We start from the raw sequence: 22,117 nt of genomic DNA, 5'->3' as shown, positions 1-22,117 counted from the left end.
TCAGGTTTTGCGCTCGCGCATTATGCCTTTGGATTAGTGATCTGAACGCGCGAACAAAACGGAGGTGTTTGGACATAAATATGGAGTTTATCGAACAAAACAAACATTTCTTGTGGGAGTCCTGGGAGTGCATTCCGACGAAGATCAGCAAAGGTAAGTGAAGATTTATAATACTATTTCTGAGTTTAGTTGACTCCAGAACTTGGCGGGTAACTCTAAGCTTGCTTTGATCGCTGAGCTCTGTACTTAGAATATTGAAAAATGTGCTTTTGCCGTAAAGCTAGTTTAAAATCTGACACAGTGGTTGCATTAAGGAGAAGTGTATCTATAATTCTTTCAATAACTGTTGTAAATTTTATCAACGTTGATGAGTATTTTTGTAAATTGATGTGCTCATTCACTGGAAGTGTTGGGAGGCAAAACATTTCTGAACATCACGCGCCAATGTAAAATGGGGTTTATGGATATAAATATGAACTTTATTGAACAAAACATACAAAGGTTAGTGAATCATTTTAGCCCTATTTCTGTTTTTTTGTGACGCCTCTCCTTGCTTGGAAAATGGCTGTGTGGTTTTTCTTGTTTAGGCACTGTCCTAACATAATCTAATGTTATGCCTTCGCCGTAAAGCCTTTTTCCAATCGGACAATGTGGTTGGCTTAACGAGAAGATTATCTTTAAAATGGGATATAATAGTTGTATGTTTGAGAAATTTGAATTATGAGATTTTTGTTGTTTTGAATTTGCCGCCCTGCTATTTCACTGGCTGTTGGCAGTGTGTCCCGCGGGTGGGACGCTAGCGTCCCACATGTCCCAGAGAGGTTAATGGATCGAAAATGTATGTGGAAAATGTATTGACATGCATCAACTCTCTCAGAAGCCAGTAAAATACTTTTGTTTCTTAACCCAGTGGAGATAGTTGATGATCTAGCCATTGGAGACTGCTGTCACCTCAATATCTGTTACATGGCAAACAAATTGACTGCCAGATTGTGTGACACTTATCAGCGCCTTCCTCCTAGGTGTGGCCAATAAATGGCCCGCTATAATTCTGTTTACAGCTGTGTCTGCAAGGTGGGAACAGATTAAAGACACAGACACCAGGTCTCGTAGGCTGTTTGTTATCATCATTGAATTTACAATCGATTCACCTCGGAGGGTGAGCATGACAGACCTCGCCACAACCACATTACTGACTTCCTGTCATTTGGGCTCGGAATGCCTTCATCTGATGCCTTGGACAGCATCACTCATTCGAGCACGAATGACCTCACGTTATTTGCTGCTATATGTCAGAATTGTCCCAGGTTCTGAAAGAAACATCAGTACGGTGAGGAAATTAACCAAACGCAAATGCGATGCACTGTGGTTCATGCGCAGGCAGGTTTAGCTGCCACAGTGCCACAAAGAACTACATAACCTTTAGAAAGGTGTTGTTGTACCCAAACAGATCTATTTACTGAAGAAAAGCGATGTGCATAACACAACTTTATTAAAACTAAGTTTGGCAGAAATACTATGATCTTGGGAAAAAAATAAAGAAAAAAATATAGAGATTTTTGCTGTGGCACAGCAAATCAATGTTTGTTTTATTAGTACCGGTATAAACTCACAGCAGATGGATGTTAGGCTATAGCCTACAGTAGATCACACTAGTTGGCAAACTGCTCAGATGAGCTGAAGGAGAACTTTTTAGTGTTACGATCAGCTTATATTCCTCTGACAAGGGCTATGTTTTTTCTCCTCCGTTTAACTTCATTCAGTATGAAATAAATTGACGGTCATTTCTTTTTTTAGATTTTTTTTTTTTCTGCTGCAGTTTGCATTTCATCTGATCCAAAACTGTGATAGTACACAGGAAGGCTAAGAGACAAATGGAGAGACTGGTGCTGGAGGGGGTTCCTATGGGACTGGCTCCATGTCTGCACTGGTAGGGTTCAAAGGGTTGGTTGGCAGGGGATTTTCTAATACACTGTGGCTGGAGCAGACTAATACACTGTGGCTGGAGCAGACTAATACACTGTGGCTGGAGCAGACTAATACACTGTGGCTGGAGCAGACAAATACACTGTGGCTGGAGCAGACTAATACACTGTGGCTGGAGCAGACTAATACACTGTGGCTGGAGCAGACTAATACACTGTGGCTGGAGCAGACTAATACACTGTGGCTGGAGCAGACTAATACACTGTGGCTGGAGCAGACTAATACACTGTGGCTGGAGCAGACTAATACACTGTGGCTGGAGCAGACTAATACACTGTGGCTGGAGCAGACTAATACACTGTGGTTGGAGCAGACTAATACACTGTGGCTGGACCAGGCAGTACACTGTGTTGCTGTTTACCTGCGGGCTCCAATCAGCTCCTAAGGTAAGCTAAGTAAATGCCAGGGGTTAATCAGGTAAGTCAGCATTGAGAAGTCCCAGAGAGCTGAGTAGCACCTGTGATCCCACAGAGAGCCTTCACTTGAGAAGTTCAGACAGGGATATGACCAGGCTAACACTGCATTTGCCTGATTGACAAGCTGCACGTTGGAGCTCAAAGGACCAAGAATAAATAATGAAATGCCAAAGTGATAAGGAAAATAAAAGTGTGTCATTGCTGTTTGAAAGGAAATTGCTGATATGAGAGGAAGGGCATTTGTTTGTCTTTGTGGTGGTTTTATTTCCATTTGGGAGAACTGCTGCTGATGAGAGATTATTATCTGGGCGTGAAGGACAATGGGCATGCTATAAACAGACCTGTGGACTACGTGTGGGTGAAGAACCTACAGGGGAGGCTGTATATGCAAGTGCAAATTAGGAGGGGGAGGTGGACACGAGTACCTTTTTTGTGTTCGCCTCAGTCTCCATAACAACTCTTTTGTCCCCTTGCTTTTGAACCTGGCCTCCTATCATAAGCCACAGTGGCAACATTAACATTCAAATAACTTTTGATGACAAACACGATCATAAATTGGACCGCAAGCTTTGTCAACTCAATTTTTTCTAGATTTGTACTTCATTTAAATGTATTTGGGTACATCTTCCCATTCTAAAATAACTAATATGGACGATTAATGACTTTAAATATGTTTTACAATTATGATAACATTGTGCCACCAGTAGGAGTAGTAACAACAATGATGGTAACGCCAATGACATATTTTTGGTAAATTTAGGATTTTCTGAAATGGAGGCCACTAATGCTTCATTTAAATTGACTACCACCAAGTGGCACTTAGAATTTAGACACACCAAATTATCAATGGAATCCTGAAATGTATGACATACAATTATTAGTATTTAATATAGACGGACCCCTTCCCCAGTAGCAGTTTGCCAATGGAGAGAATGCTCAACGTCCTTGTATATCTTTGTACTGCAATCTGTGATTTTCATGGCGGTAACACCAATGGCATAAAACTGATGGACACACATTTTAGGTCAAATAAATAGGTATTTGAATAGTTGATTTAGAGCGTTATTGACTTTTCACAAAAGAGAAAAGAGCAACCATAATTATGTCAGTTACGTGTGAGGCCTGATTTAGCAGGCACATCTGCAACATGCCCAACAAGTAATGTAATTGGCTTTCTCCTTCAATTCAAAGTTTTGGGGTTAAACAGATTGCAATGCTTCACATTCAAAACAGAGATTATTGATGAAACATCCATTATGAGACCTTTTATTAAATCTGTTAAACCAGGCAGCCATATAAAAACAATCACACAGTCACATTCGTTCTTACACATTCTATTCTATATAGCAGGGGTTGTCAAACTTTTGGGGGCCGGGGATGCTTTTTGTGATGCCTAATTCATCGGGGACCCCCTCATAATCAGAACACAACTCGAGTGAGGTAAAAATAGCATACTTAGAGTTTTACTATGACTTTGACGGTGCATGGCCGGACAAACCAAGTCTCTGGCCCTGGGAAGGAACATTTTAAAGGCCCTCCTCTTGGTATCAGAGAGAATTTAGCAGTTTTCAAGCAAATTTCCTGCAATTCTACACATTTTGTCATGTGGCAGAGATCTTTTGTTGATGCAGCTTTAAAGCTAATATCCTGAAATTCGGCACATTTTCCCATGAGGCAGAAGGAGAACTTTGCCATTTTTAAAGCATGCATTTATGTGAAGAAAAAAATGAATAAAATATATTTATTTATTTATTTATTTATTTGCGACAATACAAGAAGTATTGCGTCGAACACCAATTATCAATGTTGAGCACTGTGGAAAGAACAGAAATTGTAGATCCATAATACTGTATTACACCCTCAACTTATTCCACGGATCCCTTTGCCAAAATATGTTTAATCTGTTTTTAATAATATTCATAAACATTTTTATTTTTAAAATATATTTTGAGATCTGGCCGCGGACCCCCTGCAGTAGCTGTCTGCATGCCTTGCAGGGACTTGTACCCTATAAGCATACACAAATCGATCTGACATGTGGTATTACATTAGATTACTGGGCAGCCCAGTGACAGGGAAAAGGATTTGTTCGCCCCGACCAGCATCCGGCAGACACTCTGCTCACGTGCAACCCCCTGGACCAGCCCGAGAGGAGCTTCAAGCTCAGCCATTCTGCAGAAGCCCCAGCCCTCTCAGGTCACTCTCACATGTTACAATCTCTAGTGTAACATGTGCTTTTAGAGGTACAAACTGAAATATAGATGAAGCTGGTTAAGCTATGACTGTGGCACTACCTGGCCTATACAGGGTATTATATAAAAAATTGGAGGCAGAAGGAAAATAAGGGGCTGGTATCGTTGACATGTTTTATCAGAATAGTGCAAAACCACTGAAACCATTTGTTTATGTTTTGGCTAACCTTTAGTTTTTCTCCTCTTGCTGCCTAATGTCATGATATTGCTGCTTATATTTTGGCATCTAGCGTGGTGTCAGTCAACACATGGACGTTGATGTAGGGAGTGCTGAAGTTTATCTATTATCTAAAATTGCTCCGTCATAGAATTTCACGATTTCATTAGGCTACATAATAACAAAGAAGACAAACATTATCAACAAACTATTGAATACATTTCACAGTACAGGCCAATTAAGTAAAAATCCAACATGCGATTTAAATAGATACTGTGATGAATCAAAGAAGATAATGGCCGACTGTATTCTTACTCAAGCGGAGGATGAGGCTACAAACGAATGTGCATTTTAATCAGTAATACCTGCTAAATAGTCATATTAACCTTTCATTTGTTCTTCATGGCAGCACAGATAAAAGATAGGTTTTCTAAAATAGACAGAAAATGGTTTTATTTACATCGAGGCCATTCACTGTTGCTACGCTTCCTGTTTGTTTTTCTCCTCAGTGAGAAGAAACCGAGGGCTGTCTGTTCTCTGTCAATGTTAACTAGATTAATCAGTCACTTCGGCTCGGGCTTGAGATTAAGCACCCACATAAAATAATAAAACTATGTAATTTGAGGGTAAAAGCCATTTAAAACAACTTTAAGCACGAAAAGTGCCATTAAAAAAGGACTGTTTGGCACACATGGTTTTTCATTAGTTGAATTTCAGGTCTGTTTTTGTCCAACACCATGGTTGATATTCAGTCTTTTTTTTGAATTTCTAAATACAAAATTTTTTTTTACTGACGCATACTGTAGATATATATACTTTATATGAATATTTGGATACTAACATCAAGCTGAAAGGAATACTATAATTGTTATGTGTCAGCAGCAGCACTGGTAGATTATAAGAGGTTTTGCTGGTTTCTCTTATGTTAGTTGAATGAAGCATCGGTGTACATTAGACCGTAACGCTGAAGGAGACCGGGACAAACACTCTTTAATGAACATCTGGGAGAGAACAGCGGTCTTATTTCTAAATTCATTAGGGGTTTTCTTTCTTGTCAGTGTCTACCGTGTGTGTTGTGCACACAGCATGTGGAAGGGGAGAGAGCACTATTTGCACTTCACACAAAAAAAAAACAACCTCTGCCCTCATATGCAAATGACCCAGGGGGTGGATGAAGAGGTAGATTGAACAGCGGCGTCTCTCGGGCAACAGGTATATACGCAAGGCTACTGTGTTTATGAGCACAATGGCTTCAATGACTGTCCCTCAGCACACACGCACACACATCCATGTGCCTCAACTTGGCATATTTGCTCAATTACATTTTCATTTGACATTTTAGTAATTTCGCTGACGCTCTTATCCAGAGTGACTTACAGGAGCGATTAGGGTTAAGTGCCTTGCTCAAGGGCACATCGACAGATTTTTCACCGCTAAACCACTAGGCTACCTGCCGCCTCTCAATCTCTTGGCATCTGCTACATGGGTCATTTGTTTCTCACCAATGTACTCTGTCAGACGGCCTGTCATTACAATTGCAGCGCACAATTTGATGTCTTTGTGCATTCTGTTCAAAGGCAATGTTAGCTTAGCAGAGTATACAATTGTATTTGTGGGGACACTGGTTTTTTGTGTGAATCATCCTGTAGTTTTATGTTTACGATTTCACTACTTGTGACCCTGTGAACAGTAACTGAATGAAGGATGTAGTGGAGTTGTATTTAGTCATCAGTGGTGTTGACTCACCTCACTTCCTTTACTGAAAAATATATGATTTCCGCTCAGTGCAAGGCGATCATCTTTTCAGTATAAATACTTGAAGTGCTGTAACTTAGAGATGCAAGCATAGATGTATTCAACCCTGTATAATTTTGCTGCAGCCTACGACTTGGTCATCTAACTGTAAAGCTTTTTAGTGTTACGTCACCCCTATGAATGTAATTACATGTCACTCAAGACAATGGTACCATGTTGTACACAGCTCGAGGGGACATTAATGCCGGTCAATGAATATTACTCCTCAGAGAGGTGTGTGTTTGGTGTGGGGGGCCTCTTTTTAGTTCATGGCAGGTAACCCATCTGTGGGCCAGGCGTGCTGATCTATAGGGACCGTGTACATCATCAGTTTAAATTGACGTGGTGCGGAGCGCTGCACGCCACAGCCCTGGTGAGCGGCAGCATCTGTTTACCTGCTCCCTGACATTATTGGCCTGGCTGAATCCTACGCCGCTTCCCACTGCTCCTACCGTCTCCTCCGTAATTGCCCTTTAGTCGGCGTTCATCCTTGCAAATGACCCATAATTGCCACTCAATGACTCCTCTGAGTGGGTTAGGATTTTGGGGAAAACAGTGACATGGACACACACAGGATGTCTGTCTCAGGGTCTTGCTGCCAGGGCATGTAGAACAGTCATAGCAGAGGGTATTATCTCTGCTTTCTTCTTTTGTATAGTGTCTCATTTTTGAGAGCCTTCAAGAGGTGACATGCCTATCAGATTAACAGATTTCCTACAAATCCTTATTCAAGGCAAACTGACGAGCCTCAAGCCTAACCCTCCTTGACCCGGCGAGCATTATCATCACAAAATATTGATAAGCTGGAACATTAAAGACTCGTGCAGTACCATGAAAACACTTTTGTTTAATGCTTTTTAGAATTGTGAGGATTTAGACTGAATGTCTAATTCCGAGATCAGTGTTTCTTCAGGTTGGATGCTGAAACTCACGAGGGACCAGCTGATGGTTTGCCGTCAATTGAATTTGCTTCGTGACTATAGCAGTGTATAGCAGACCATTCCATCTGATGTTAAATTGTCTTTTGTCAGTCGCAGCCTTGTGTGTGATTTGCATCATAACCAGCGACTGAAGTGGATTGCAATGCTTTCAGAAGCAGACATTCTCAGATGAAAGCCTCCGGTTTAGATCACACAGTGTTTCCGCTCCTGGCACAAAGAAGATATTAGCCTCAGTAATAGCGGCAGCACCCTTGATATTCACTCTGCCCAGCTAAATGTTGAGCTTGAATTGCTTTATGTACACTCGGGTCCAAAATTATTGGCACCCTTGATAGATAAGCGAAAGACTGAATAAAAATAAATAATACAATTAACATTACTGAGCTATATTGCATGCTAAAAACAATTGTCTTTTATACTAATACAATTACTCAGAGAAAGAGATTTTGATTAACAAGTCCACATATTTTACAGTAGGTATGGTCTTTTCTTTTTATGCATCTTTCCACCACTGGTGTACGTGACCAAAGAACTATTTTCATGTAATCTGACCACAGCACAGGTTTTGCATACTGTTTTGCATACTCCAGGCGTTTACATGTGTTGGATGACATGAAAATATAGCTCTTGGGCTAGTGGTGGGTTTGGCTTCAACAGAAAGATAACCCCATACCTACTGTAAAATATGGTGGTGGATCTTTGATGTTATGGGGATATTTTGCTTCCACTGGTCCTGGGGCCCTTGTTAAGGTCAACGGCATCATGAACTTTACCCAGTACTAGGACATTTTAGCCAAAAACCTGGTTACCGCTGCCAGGAGGCTGAAACTTGGACGCAAGTGAATCTTCTAGCAAGCCAGTAACCCCAAGCACACATCAAAATCCATAAAGAAATGGTAAATTGACCACTAAATCAACATTTTGCAATGGCCATCTCAGTCTCTGGACTTGAACCCCATTGAAAGCCTGTGGTTTGAATTGAAGAGGGCAGTCCATAAGCACAGACAAAGGATATGAACAATCTGGAAAGATTACTTATGGAGGAATTGTCTAAATCCCTCCCAATGTGTTCTCCAATCTCCTAAAACATTTTATAAAAAGGCCCAGTGCCATTATGTTTGCAAGGTAAGGTATTGAAAGGTATTTCAAACAAGGGTGCCAATAATTTTGACCCCTATCTTTTTGAGAAAAGTAAATATGACTTGTTAAACTAGCTCTTTCTCTGAGCAATTGTATTAGTATAATTCTGTCTTCATCATTGACTTGTGCACAATTTTGATGATTTAAAGGCTCTTGTGCACAGTTTGTTGTCTTTACAGCTACTGTTAGCTTTGATGTTCTCCTAGTTTCCCCACAAACACCTTTTGCCTTTTAAATGTAGTTAGGGCATTCTAGGAAAGGGGAGCAACGTGGCCAGATCAGGTTAAGCCGTGAGGCAGAGACCTGCATTAAATGAATTAGGAAAGTCTCAAATGAAAAGGCAGGTTCCTGGGTCAACAGGATTTATAAACAGGTTATAGGACTAACTTAAAAACTGCTGTCCACACCATATAATGGCGGCAGGTAGCCTAGCGGTTAGATCGTTGGGCCAGTAACTGAAAGGTCACTAGTTTGAAAACCTGAGCCGACAATATTTTATTTTGTCTGTGCCCTTGAGCAAGGCACTTAACACTCATTTGGCTGACCCTGTCAAACAACACATTTCACTGTACCTATATGGTGTATGTGACAATAAAACATGGATTGTTTTTTGTTATTTTTATTTAAAAGAAATTAAAAAATCTGTCAGTTGCCTCCCAATGTGACAAGGCCTACAGGCTATTGTCATGGCTCACACCTCAACTGTTTTTTTTATTTTTCTGGTGTACTGTAAGTATTTTTAAACCATCTGCAACATGTGTGAACATTGTGCAATCATACAGAATTGCGGATTATCTTGACTATCATTTGATTTCCAACAATAAAATGGTCAAATAAATGTACATAAAAAGATAAGCACAAGTTACCATTTTACTTTTTATGATGATACCTGAAACGTTTATTAGAAATATAAACCATTATAATCTGTTCTTGCCTACAGTGTTACATTGTGATGTAACCACATGTAGCCTAGTTTCTGGCCTGATCTCTTTTTATCTCCAAAAGGTTCCCATCCCAGGTTTGAAATCATCCGTCAGCTTCAAGTGAATCAACCCCCTCGGCTTGCCAGCTCGTATAGATCATTTGCTTATTCATCCCCGCCCCTAACTCGATCAGTGCCCTCCTTGAGAATTATGACAAATGACAGCTGGGAAATTACAGTTCTTCGTCTCAGTCTCTCTGGCTTCTCTGAGTCCTCTCTGTCTCCTAGACCGGGAACCCCTCCTCCCTCTCCCCTCTTCTCCCTCAACCATCAATCTCTCATCACATTTGAACTCTCATTCAAGATCTGACCAACTTCATCAACTTCCTCCACAATTCTATAGTTGTGTTGGTGTGTGCACAATGTTGATAGTGGGAATTGTCCCATGATGACATGGTGTTATGAGGATCTGCATACAATAGGGGGGGACTCCTACGTTAGACGCACTGCACTTTAGCGACACATGCTGTCATGTTGCATTGGGCCAGGGGGACACAAAGCAGGTTGCCCCGACGTCACAACCGGTGAATGGTGGATACGTGACTTGTTCTCAGTGCGCTGTGACAGTGATTGAGGCAGCTGGTAAACTCCAGGAGCCTCATTTATCAATCATTCGTAGTCACAGATCTGTGCGTAAACGATACGGGGGATCATTTCCACGCGAAGTGTGAGATTTATCAATATGAACGTTTGCTTGAGAGTGTGCGTAAATTTACGCACATCCGTGACCATGTGTACGCAGTGTCAATTGGTGGAATACGGGAACTGCTGGTCAAGCGTAGCCTAGTGAATGGGTAAAATATATGTTGAAATTGTAATAGTGATAATTGTATAATTTTTCAATTTCTATTGTGAAGTCATGCAACATATCTTGACAGTGCATTTGTTACAATAATAATCCATATAAAGTACAGTTATTTGTTAAAGTAGAGGTACGTGTGAAAGGGAAGCCATTGTTGAAATACTATAAAAGGAAATGGGAAATCCAATGAGAGATGGCCGATCTTGCTCTGTTGGAAGATTTGGAAGATGAGCTGTATTTCGCAGAGAGCACGTTTTTAGAGACAGGTGGGACTTTTTAAAATTAAGTACAAATTGGCTCATCAGACATAGTTTCCCTAAACCAATGTTCTAGGATTTTTGTAAGGATTTAAGACCTACTTTAGAAAGGCAAGCACATGCCACACCGGTGCACATCCAAGTGCTCTCCACCCTAGGGTTTTTGGCAGGAGTTTACCGATCGGCATCTCAGAGCCCTTGACGGACTATGTTTTGGATGTGATCATTAGCAAAACGAACAGTTGCATACAATTTCCATGCACCATCTCACAACAGGTTAAAGTCGAGGGGTTTCTTTGCCATCAATGGGTTCCCAAATACGAATGGAGCGATAGACGGCACCCACATCGCCATAAAAGCACCCTCCCAAAACAAGTTTAACTATGTGAACAGAAAAGGCTTCCACTCACTTAATGTGCAGATGATAGGTTATATGTGATGAGCAAAATACGCTGCTGAATGTGGTGGCCAGGTGGAACGCACAACTCATCCATTCTGCAGAACAGCAATGTTGGCCTGAGCTGTTGAGGATAGATGGCTTATTGGTGAGAGTTGCCTACTCATTTGAAGTATATTTGCCATTGTTAAACCAACTTGAATTGTCCTAATGTCCTCTATTTGTAGCTATGCTTTTATTTTTACTTGTCAAGCCACAACCGGGCAAGCCAAGTAAAACCTTTTGGTTTTACGCAACCTCTGACACTAGCACCTCTATCTCGGTCAAAAAAAAAAAAAGAAGCTTATTTTGGTTGTGCCGTTGTATTTCATTTTCTTCCAGGCATGGAAACATTGCTCAATCCCCACACCACCGCCAGCAGTCTGTACCGTTGACACCAGGCAGGATGGGGCCATGGACTCATGCTGACTCAGCCATCAGCATGACTCAACAGGAACCGGGATTCGTCAGACCAGGCAATGTTTTTCCACTCCTCAATTGTCCAGTGTTGGTGATCACGTGCCCACTGGAGCCGCTTCTTCTTGTTTTTAGCAGATCAGAGTGGAACCTGGTATGGTCATCTGCTGCAATAACCCATCAGTGACAAGGAACGCACAACTCGTCAGTCCGAGATGCCGTTCTGCACACCACTGTTGTACTGCACCGTTATTTGACTGTTAGCTTGCACGATTCTTGCCATTGTCCTTCGACCTCTCATTCACAAGTTGTTTTCCCCCACAGGACTGACGCTGACTGGGTGTTTTTTGTTTGTCTAACCATTCTCGGTAAACCCTAGACCAGGGATCATCAACTTGATTCAGCCATGGGTAGATTTTTTTTCTTGAGCAGATAGACAGGGGGTCGGAACATAATTACAAATCATTTGTAGACTGCAAATTGTCCGCAAGAAGCCCAAACCGATTTAATATTTGACTAATGTGGATATATTGAAGCAACATCTTAAGACATCAGTCAGGAAGTTAAAGCTTGGTCGCAAATGGGTCTTCCAAATGGACAATGACCCCAAGAATACTTCCAAAGTTGTGGCAAAATGGCTTAAGGACAACAAAGTCAAGGTATTGGAGTGGCCATCACAAAGCCCTGACCTCAATCCCATTGAAAATTAGTGGGCAGAACTGAAAAAGCATGTGTGAGCAAGGAGGCCTACAAACCTGACTGTTACACCAGTTCTGTCAGGAGGAATGGGCCAAAATTCACCCAACGTATTGTGGGAAGCTTGTGGAAGGCTACCTGAAACGTTTGACCCAAGTTAAACAATTTAAAGGCAATGCTACCAAATACTAATTAAGTGTATGTAAACTTCTGACCCACTGGGAATGTGATGAAAGAAATAAAATCTGAAATAAATCATTCTTCTCTATTATTATTCTGATATTCCACATTCTTAAAATAAAGTGGTGAGCCTAAGACAGAGAATTTTTACTAGGATTAATTATCAGGAATTGTGAAAAACTGAGTTTAAATGCATTTGGCTAAGGTGTATGTAAACTTCTGACTTCAACTGTATGTATACGATCACATGGCTCTCTATTATGCGCCGGAATACTTGGGAATAGATTTCCAAAATTAAAATAACTTGGAGCTGATTTCCTGGTGTTTTTATTCAACGTCATTGGAGTCCACCTGTGGTCAATTCAATTGATTGGACATGATTTTGAAAGGCACACACCTGTCTATATAAGGTCCCACAGTTGACTGCATGTCAGAGCAAAAACCAAGCCATGAGGTCGAAGGAATTGTCTGTAGAGCTCTGAGACAGGATTGTGTCGAGGCCCAGATCTGGGGTACCCACCAAAAAACAGAGTTCCTCTATGGAGATGGGAGAACCTTCCAGAAGGACAACCATCTCTGCAGCACTCCACCAACCAGGCCTTTATGGTAGAGTGACCAGACGGAAGCCACTCGTCAGTAATAGGCATATGACAGCCCGCTTGGAGTTTGCCTAAAGGACTCTGACCATGAGAAACAAGATTCTCTGGTCTGATGAAACCAAGATTGAACTCTTTGGCCTGAACGCCAAGGAAACCTGGCACCATCACTACGGTGAAGCATGGTGGTGGTGGCAGCATTATGCTATGGGGATGTTTTTCAGCGGCAGGGACTTGGAGACTAGTCAGGATCGAGGGAAAGATGAACGGAGCAAAGTACAGAGAGATCCTTGATGAAAACCTGCTCCAGAGCGCTCAGGGCCTCCGACTGGAGCAAAGATTCGCCTTCCAACAGGACAACAACCCCAAGCACACAGCCAAGATACAGAAGTGGCTTCGGGACAAGTCCCAATGTCCTTGAGTGGCCCAGCCAGAGCCCGGACTTGAACCCGATTGAACATCTCTGGAAAGACCTGAAAATAGCTGTGCAGCGACACTCCCCATCCAACTTGACAGAGCTTGAGAGGATCTGCAGAGAAGAATGGGAGAAATTCACCAAATACAGGTGTGCCAAGCTTGTAGCGTCATACCCAAGAAGACTCGAGGCTATAATCACTGCCAAGGTGCTTCAACAAAGTACTGATTTAAAGGGTCTGAATACTTATGTAAATTTGATATTTAAGTTTATTTTGAATACATTTGCAAAAATGTTTAAACCTGTTTTTGCTATGTCATTATGGGGTATTGTGTGTACTGTAGATTGAGGGATTTATTTTTTATTTTTTCATTTTAGAATAATTGTGGAAAAAATCAAGGGGTCTGAATACTTTTTGAATGCACTGTGTGTGAATCGTTAAAGCTAGTTAAACAGGCAAAAATGACCTAAAACTAATGTTATGCAATGTAAAGTAGATGTCAATTCTTCATGGGTAGCTAGCTAACAATTATTTGTGGCTAGCCAGGTAGCCCTATTGTCTTACTATGGACTTACCCATTCACTGAACCTTCCTTCTTCTAGCTAGGACAATGACAACAGAGACGAAGCAAGATGTACACAAAGCAAACATTTTACATCATAACTATCAGCTAGCTATATATGAATCGTAATAATGTAGCTAACCAGATAGTATAACAGGCAAAAATGACCTAAAACCAATGTTATCCAAGTTAGATAGCCACGGAGAATTGATATCTGGCTAGCTAACATTAGTAGCTAGCCAGTTAGCGCTATTGACTTACTATGGGTTTGAGATCTACGCACACTACAGTGGGTATTGTAGGCAGGTAACCCTGCCAAAATTAATACAGAATGTATTTATTAACGTATCAAAATAAAATATTGTAGTCAGGCAACATATGAGATGTTTATAGTCGACTGCTATAAATAGAGGACTTCACAAGAAGTCAAGTGTTTACTTACTGTCTAGAAATGAACTTCTTCATTTGTTGAATACTAATATTGTTGAATATTTGTATGCTGTAAGGGTGTTAACTGTTCTCTGATACTTTGGCTTACTGTATTTTCTTCAATGTTCTGATATCCATAGCAAGCTTAAAGCTAGAATCCTTAGTTGCTACCTCCAATTTTGGACTTACACATTATTCTATACCCAATAATTCTTGAATATAACTTATAAATGCCTTATGAGCTTACTTACAAACACTGTATAGCCTCAAAACATGGTTAAAAGTATCATTTTTATATCATGGATGGTCAGTCCATGCATCCATATCTATACATTTGAGAGTGGTTACATTTCTTAGCTTTTTAGCAAAACGGGTGGGGAGAACACTTTGTTATTGTTTCACTTCAGGATTCTAGCTTTAAAGTGATGCTAAGTTGAAAGTGCTAAGTGTGTTTTGTTTCTCTCTGTGTGTGTTTCAGGCAGAGGTGATCAAAGGGCCCTTTGGCAGTGTGGGTATGACATTCAGGCACATCCCTGACTGTGAGGGTGACGCGGTCCATGTCAGCATCGAGACAGTCACTCCCAACTCTCCTGCTGCCCTGGCAGACCTGCAGAGGGGCGATCGACTCATCGCCATCGGCGGTAAGACACTAAGGCCATGCAGCATAAGTAAACCTGAATGTGGCATGATCTGGCAACCCTGAGGATGTTTGAAGTGACTTCAGAACAGCAGCATACAGTAATACTGGATGTATGTTGTTTAGTTGTACTGTTTATCTCAATATGAGTCTAACATGTTCTTTATCTCTGGGCAGGTGTCAAAGTGACATCCTCTGTCCAAGTGCCCAAACTGCTGAAGCAGGCAGGGGACAGGGTGCTGGTCCTGTACGAGAGGCCTGTGCGTCACCAGAGCACCACCATTGGCCTGGGAGCCCTCCAGGAGGGGCTGGGCCAGCTGGAGGAGCCCGGGTTCATCCTCCCGCCGGGGGGCTATGAGCAGGACCCGGCCCCCATCACCGCCCTCGCCGACATATCCGACAGCAAAGACATGGACTCTGAGTTTGAAGAGTTGATTGCAGACCCCAAGTCTAGCCTGCTTAGCAGCAGCTCCGAGGCCAAGGAAGATTTCCTGTCAGTAAACCAAAGCCCCAAAAGGACTGTGGCTAATCTGGCCTCCAAACCCCTTGGCAGCATATCGCCCATCCTCAACCGCAAACTGAACTTGGCAGGGCTTCAGTCACCGGTCAGACCTCCACCCACACCAAAGCACTCGCCACACAAGAGTGGCGAGCCAGGAGAGGGGCCACAGCGCCCCACTGTCCCCCCTCCACCCCCACCCACTCGCCCGCTGGTGCCCCCTAGACCCCACATTAAATTAACGTCAGCCTCTTCTGAAACACAAAGTCTACTGGAGGGAAACGAAGCTACCACCGCGGCTGAGAAAACTCCAGAAAAGAGTCCTACACACTCCACTGGAAGCAATGGTGACAAAGGCAGTGCTGTGACGACTCCTGTGAAACAGCCCGAACCAAAGCCGGCAGTCAAACCACCCGAGCCCTGCGAAGAGCCACCAGGGGCCCCCTCTGCTCCCAGCAAGCAGGACCTGGCCAAAGACAAGGTGTCTGAGAGCTCCATCATCACCCGAGACATCACGGAGGACCACTCAATGTGGGAGTCCTCAGAGATCATGTTCCGCAACCGGACGGCCCATTGGGGCAATGGTTCTGTGGTGTTAGCGGTGGAGAGCAACCATAAGTACCTTAACACGGCCCTGTGGTGCAAAGACCCCTTCAAGCTGGGCAGCCTGCTGTGTCTGGGCCACGTCAGCTTGACACTGGAGCATGTGGCCCTGGAGTGTCTGTCCACGTCCTCGTCTGAGTACCAGAGCACTTTCAGACTGGAAGCCCCAGAGCCCAGGGCCAGCGTCAGCCGCACCGCCCTGCGCAGCCTCAGCACCCACAAGGGCTTCAACGAGAAGCTCTGCTACGGAGACGTCACACTCAACTTCAGCTACCTGGCTGATGGAGAGTCAGAGACGTGTGGTGGGCTGGTGGAGGGTGAAAGGAAGGCCAGCATGCCGGATGAGGAGCAGAGAGAGAGGGAGCAGCTCTCCTTTGTTCCCCGTGACGACCTAGCCTACAGTGCCATACAGCTGGTGGAGGTGCGCCACAACTTTCAGGACACCCAGTTCCAGAACCCCACCTGGTGCGAGTACTGCAAGAAGAAGGTGTGGACCAAGGCTGCCTCCCAGTGCATGATCTGTTCCTATGTCTGCCACAAGAAGTGCCAAGAGAAGTGCCTGGCCGAGCACCCTTTCTGCGTGGCCGCCACCGACCGACGCAGTGCCGACCCGGAGGCCAAATCCACCATCAACCGCGCCACTACGGGCCTCAGCCGTCACATCATCAACACCGGCTCCCGTCTGCTCAATCTGCGCCAGGTGCCCAAGAGCCGGCTGGCAGAGCAAGCGGCTGATGTGCCAGATGTGGTGCACATCCCCGACATCTCTGACAACGAGAGCAGCGATACAGAAACCTATGCCGGGGCCAGCCCCTCCAAGCATGCAGCCGGCGGCAGCACCAAGCTGGTACGGCGGGAGGGAGGACTTGACGACAGTGTATTTATCGCAGTGAAGGAGATCGGCCGCGACCTTTACCGGGGCCTGCCCACTGACGAGCGCTCTCAGAAGCTGGAGCTGATGCTAGACAAGCTGCAGCAGGAGATCGACCAGGAGCTGGAGCACAACAACGCCCTGATGCAGGAGGAGAGGGAGACAGGGGACGCCCGGAGGAAGGCTCTGATCACGGCCGCCCTGGCCAAGTCTGGGGAGAGGCTCCAGGCTCTCACCCTGCTCGTTATTCACTACCGGGCAGGGATCGAGGACCTGGAGTCTGTGGATAGCACCGGCACCTCCCCCTCAGAGCCACATGGCTTCAAGGCCAAGGGGGTGGCATTGGAGGAGGCCTTACTGGGGACAGAGGTTTATGACAGTGACATATGCAGCCCAGTGGAGGCCCAGCTGCTGGATGACATCACAGAAGAGCAGATCTGTGTGGAGGCGCTCCACTAGAGAGGACAAGGACGAGGGATGGGCTTCAGACTCACAGCAAAATTATTTGAACCTTTTTCTGTGGGGGTGGTAGGGTAAAGGTTACCTTCTGAAGATTAGCTGAGGCGGTCTGGTGAGGGTGAAATTGTTGATTTGTAAAACAATTGGTCACGCAATTCATACTTGGTTTGGGGAGACCACTCTTGTTGTCCCAAAGAACAGCAGTTTAGTTTTCCTAAAATTATACTTTTAAAGGAAAGCTGGAAGGTGAAATTTGCATTGAGGATCAGTGTTTCATGGCAAGCTGTAAGTGCTTGGATTCACAAACATTTTAAAACATACATATATAAAAATTGCCTTCTATAATTTAGGTTTTGTTGACATTACAGGGCACCTTAACTTTTTTCTATCACTTGAATATATATGTGAGTTTAAATGTTTGTTACAGTTCAGTATTTTATCACTAAAAGTTACAGCAAACGCTTTTCCGTTTTGCAGAAGATTGCAATCAAAATGTGGTTGCCATTGCAGGAGCTACGCAAATAGCAAATGGCTCTCTTTTATCCAAATTGTCTTTGGGGAAGGGAATAAATATTAGTTTGATTTGTTTTACTGTGAGTAACAAGCATATTTTGTTAGACTGGACGCCTTGTGCGTCTACAGGAAGACAACAGTGTGGAAATGCAGAACAAAAATGAAATCCTCCACCATATGGAAACCTATGTTTCAGATTATGTACTTTTCATGCCACTCATATCTTCACTTTGTGAGCACTTTTCATTTTAATGCATAATCTTATTTTAGAAATCACCTATGACTTTCCTCTTCTTTTGGACTTGTTGGAGTTTTTGCAAACTACAAGCTCATGTGATAATTGAATGAAATGGGCAATAATGTTGTGGGGGAAGATGATGGTCTGTCCCCTGTCATCCTTGGTTCAGTTTATTTATAGGCCAAACATGTATGACCCATTTGTTTAACCAGCATATTAACTGTACATGTTATTTCTCTCTCTGTTACAATGTTTTCTTAGCTTTTTTGGTGGAGGGATAGAGTTGTGTAATATCTTTCTCAAATGTATAATTTAAAAATGTTTTAAGTTATTTGATTAAGCACCTGCTTTTGTTTTCTCGCCCCCCTTCCAAATCATTTTTTTTTGTATGGATATAATATCCCTGAACTAAAGGATAATTATGGTGGTGGTGGTTTTATCCAATCATGTTACTTCAGACGAAATGCTTGCTTTTGAAATTCTTCTTGATAAATGCAAAGTATTTATGTAATCGTGGCAGAAAGGTTTTATTTATATGGTTCATCTCAGTATGAATGTTGTTACAGGAGCACATTGATCTCTGTTTTATTGTATGTACAGTACCAGTCAAAAGATTGGACACACCTACTCATTCCAGGATTTTGCTTTATTTTTTACAATTGTCTACATTGTAGAATAATAGTGAAGACATCAAAACTATGAAATAACACATATGGAATCATGTAGTAACCAAAAAAGTGTTAAACAAATCTAAATATATTTTATATTTGAGTTTCTTCAAAGTAGCCACCCTTTGCCTTGATGACAGCTTTGCACACTCTTGGCATTCTCTCAACCAGCTTCATGAAGTAGTCACCTGGAATGCATTTCGATTAACAGGTGTGCCTTGTTAAAAGTTAATTTGTGGAATTTCTTTCCTTCTTAATGCGTTTGAGCCAATCAGTTGTGTTGCGACAAGGTAGGGGTGGTATTCAGAAGATATTATTTTACCAAATAGGGCTAAGTCCATATTATGGCAAGAACAGCTCAAATAAGCAAAGAGAAACTACAGTCCGTCATTACTTTAAGACATGAAGGTCAGTCAATCTGGAAAATTTCAAGACCTTTGAAAGTTTCTTCAAGTGCATTCACAAAAACCATCAAGCGCTATGATGAAGCTGGCTCTCATGAGGACTGCCATAGGAAAGGAAGACCCAGAGTTACCTCTGCTGCAGAGGATAGATAAGTTCATTAGAGGTACCAGCCTCAGAAATTGCAGCCCAAATAAATGCTTCACAGAGTTCAAGTAACAGACACATCTCAACATCAGCTGTTCAGAGGAGACTGTGTGAATCAGGCCTTCATGGTTGAATTGCTGCAAAGAAACCACTGCTAAAGGACACCAATAAGAAGAGACTAGTTCGAGCCAAGAAACACGAGCAATGGACAATAGACCGGAGGAAATCTGTCCTTTGGTCTGATGAGTCCAAATTTGAGATTTTTGGTTCCAACCGCCGTGTCTTTGTGAGATGCAGAGTAGGTGAACGGATGATCTCCGCATGTATGGTACCCACCGTGAAGTATGGAGGAGGTGGTGTGATGGTGCTTTGCTGGTGACACTGTCGGTGATTTATTTAGAATTCAAGGCTCATTTAACCAGCATGGCTACCACATCATTCTGCAGCGATATCCCATCTGGTTTGCGCTTAGTGGGACTATCATTTGTTTTTCAACAGGACAATGACCCAACACACCTCTAGGCTGTGTGCTGCCTATTTTACCAAGAAGGAGAGTGATGGAGTGCTTCATCAGATGACCTGGCCTCAATAATCCCCCAACCTCAACCCAATTTAGATGATTTGGGATGAGTTGAACCGCAGAGTGAAGGAAAAGCAGCCAACAAGTGCTCAGGATATGTGGGAACTCCAAGGCTGTTGGAAAAGCATTCCAGGTGAAGCTGGTTGAGAATTTCAAGAGTGCAAAGCTGTCATCAAGGCAAAGGGTGACTACTTTGAACAATCTTAAATATAAAATATATTTGTATTTGTTTAACACTTTTTTGGTTACGACATGATTCCATGTGTTATTTCATAGTTTTGATGTCTTCACTATTATTTTAGAATTTAGAAAATGGTAAAAATAAATAACAACCATGGAATGAGTAGGTGTGTCCAAATGTTTGACTGGTACTGCATCTTTATTTACTTGGTTTGGTGACTGGTGTGGGGTCTGATTGATAAATGCTTGGTGCAGTTAGGAAGTTATAAATGCTCTGTGCAGTTAGGATGTTATAAATGCTCTGTGCAGTTAGGATGTTATAAATGCTCTGTGCAGTTAGGATGTTATAAATGCTCTGTGCAGTTAGGATGTTATAAATGCTCTGTGCAGTTAGGATGTTATAAATGCTCTGAGCAGTTAGGATGTTATAAATGCTCTGAGCAGTTAGGATGTTATAAATGCTCTGAGCAGTTAGGATGTTATAAATGCTCTGTGCAGTTAGGATGTTATAAATGCTCTGTGCAGTTAGGATGTTATAAATGCTCTGTGCAGTTAGGATGTTTATAAATGCTCTGAGCAGTTGGGCTGTGATTGTGTGAAGTTCTTGGCCTTTGAAAGTTGTTCTCAATTACTGACAAATGTATGTGCATTTATATTTATATGTATATACGATCCAGCACAAACCCTCTGCAGAAATGCAACCACTGTTGTACCCCAATACAGTGATGTCTTCATTACCGGCCACAAGCAAACCTATTACAACTGTAGGCACAGGGGGAAAACACACATTTTAGGGTAAAGATCATAAATGGAGAGCATTATTCTCTTCTCAAGGGGCCCAAAGCCTCTGGATAGGATCAGTATGACTTGTATTCTATTCTCACCAAGCTAATTTAAATCGCAGTGTATTTCTGTGGCTGTGCTGCCATTGCTTCAGCACAGGACCAGAGCTGGTTAAAAGCAGGCCTTTTGGGATCGGAGTCAGACGGGAGGACAATATACAAGGGGTGAAGGGGAAAGGAAGCAAAGCAAAAAATGTCTGTGCAATAGACGTGATGCTCTTCTAGATACTGTCTTGGCTGTTACTTGTTGATCTCTCTTCAATTGTTGTATATTCATATTTTTGTAGGAAATGAAGACGAATGTGATAATCAGGAAGGGATTCTTCAGTTTGCAATCTTTCCTTTTCAGTTTGTTGTTGTTTCTCTCCGACGCAAACCGTATCTGTCGTAGTTTAATGGTCAGTTAGGTAACTTGGGGGACCCTGGGCTGGAATTGAGCTCATGAGGAGAGTAAACGACAAATATTTTTGGTCTGTGTCTTGCTACTTCCATTACTACTGCTGCAGCTGTTGTAAATCTGTGCTCTCTAATCCCATTCATACGCTGTTTATCTCTCTCCCCATGATTCACATCGTGTTCTGGCGTTCTGCAGTTGAGATTTGTTTTGTAAGAGGGATGTTGAACACAGTTCTAGAGGTGGATCATGTGATGAGGCGCTATTGTACATAGCCTCAATAAACAAGCTCATTTGAAGCCCCTTGACTTCCTGTGTGTTCCTACTCTAAATACTCTTGAATTCATAGTCTTACACCTTCAGAATATGGCATTTTCTCCTGTTAAACATTTTCTTAGTGTAACATTACATTGGTCTAATGGTTTTTCTCTCACACTGTCCTGTAGACACAGGGAAAGATAAGGCAGCCATCGGTCTTACGGTAACTGTAAAGTTCCTTGGTGGAATGGGAACTGAGCATCTGGTAAGTAATTGGAGCCCAGTGGGGAGACTGACATGATAATTACAGTGTGTCGTCTCAAACATGGGAAACTGGTGACACCCCCCCCCATCATCATAGCCTGGT

At 42.7% G+C, this 22,117-nt stretch overlaps 1 protein-coding gene across 1 annotated transcript in view; it reads left to right on the top strand.

Annotated features, from left to right (window-relative positions):
* The window catches only part of LOC106606546 (PDZ domain-containing protein 8), an 80,868-nt gene extending 59,077 nt beyond the window's left edge, over window positions 1-21,791 (top strand). The window contains exons 4-5 of the mRNA XM_014202832.3: window positions 14,938-15,100; window positions 15,274-21,791. Coding sequence (XP_014058307.3) covers window positions 14,938-15,100; window positions 15,274-17,528 — 2,418 coding nt within the window. The 3' untranslated portion in view covers window positions 17,529-21,791. The remainder of the gene's footprint in view (window positions 1-14,937; window positions 15,101-15,273) is intronic.
* Window positions 21,792-22,117: the final 326 nt, after the last annotated feature.

This window comes from Salmo salar, chromosome 01 (genome assembly GCF_965601325.2).
Source record: "Salmo salar chromosome 01, fSalSal1, whole genome shotgun sequence".
NCBI lineage: Eukaryota > Metazoa > Chordata > Actinopteri > Salmoniformes > Salmonidae > Salmo > Salmo salar.
Note: the sequence above shows the minus strand (reverse complement) of the source record. Positions and strands in the feature narration are given on the sequence as shown.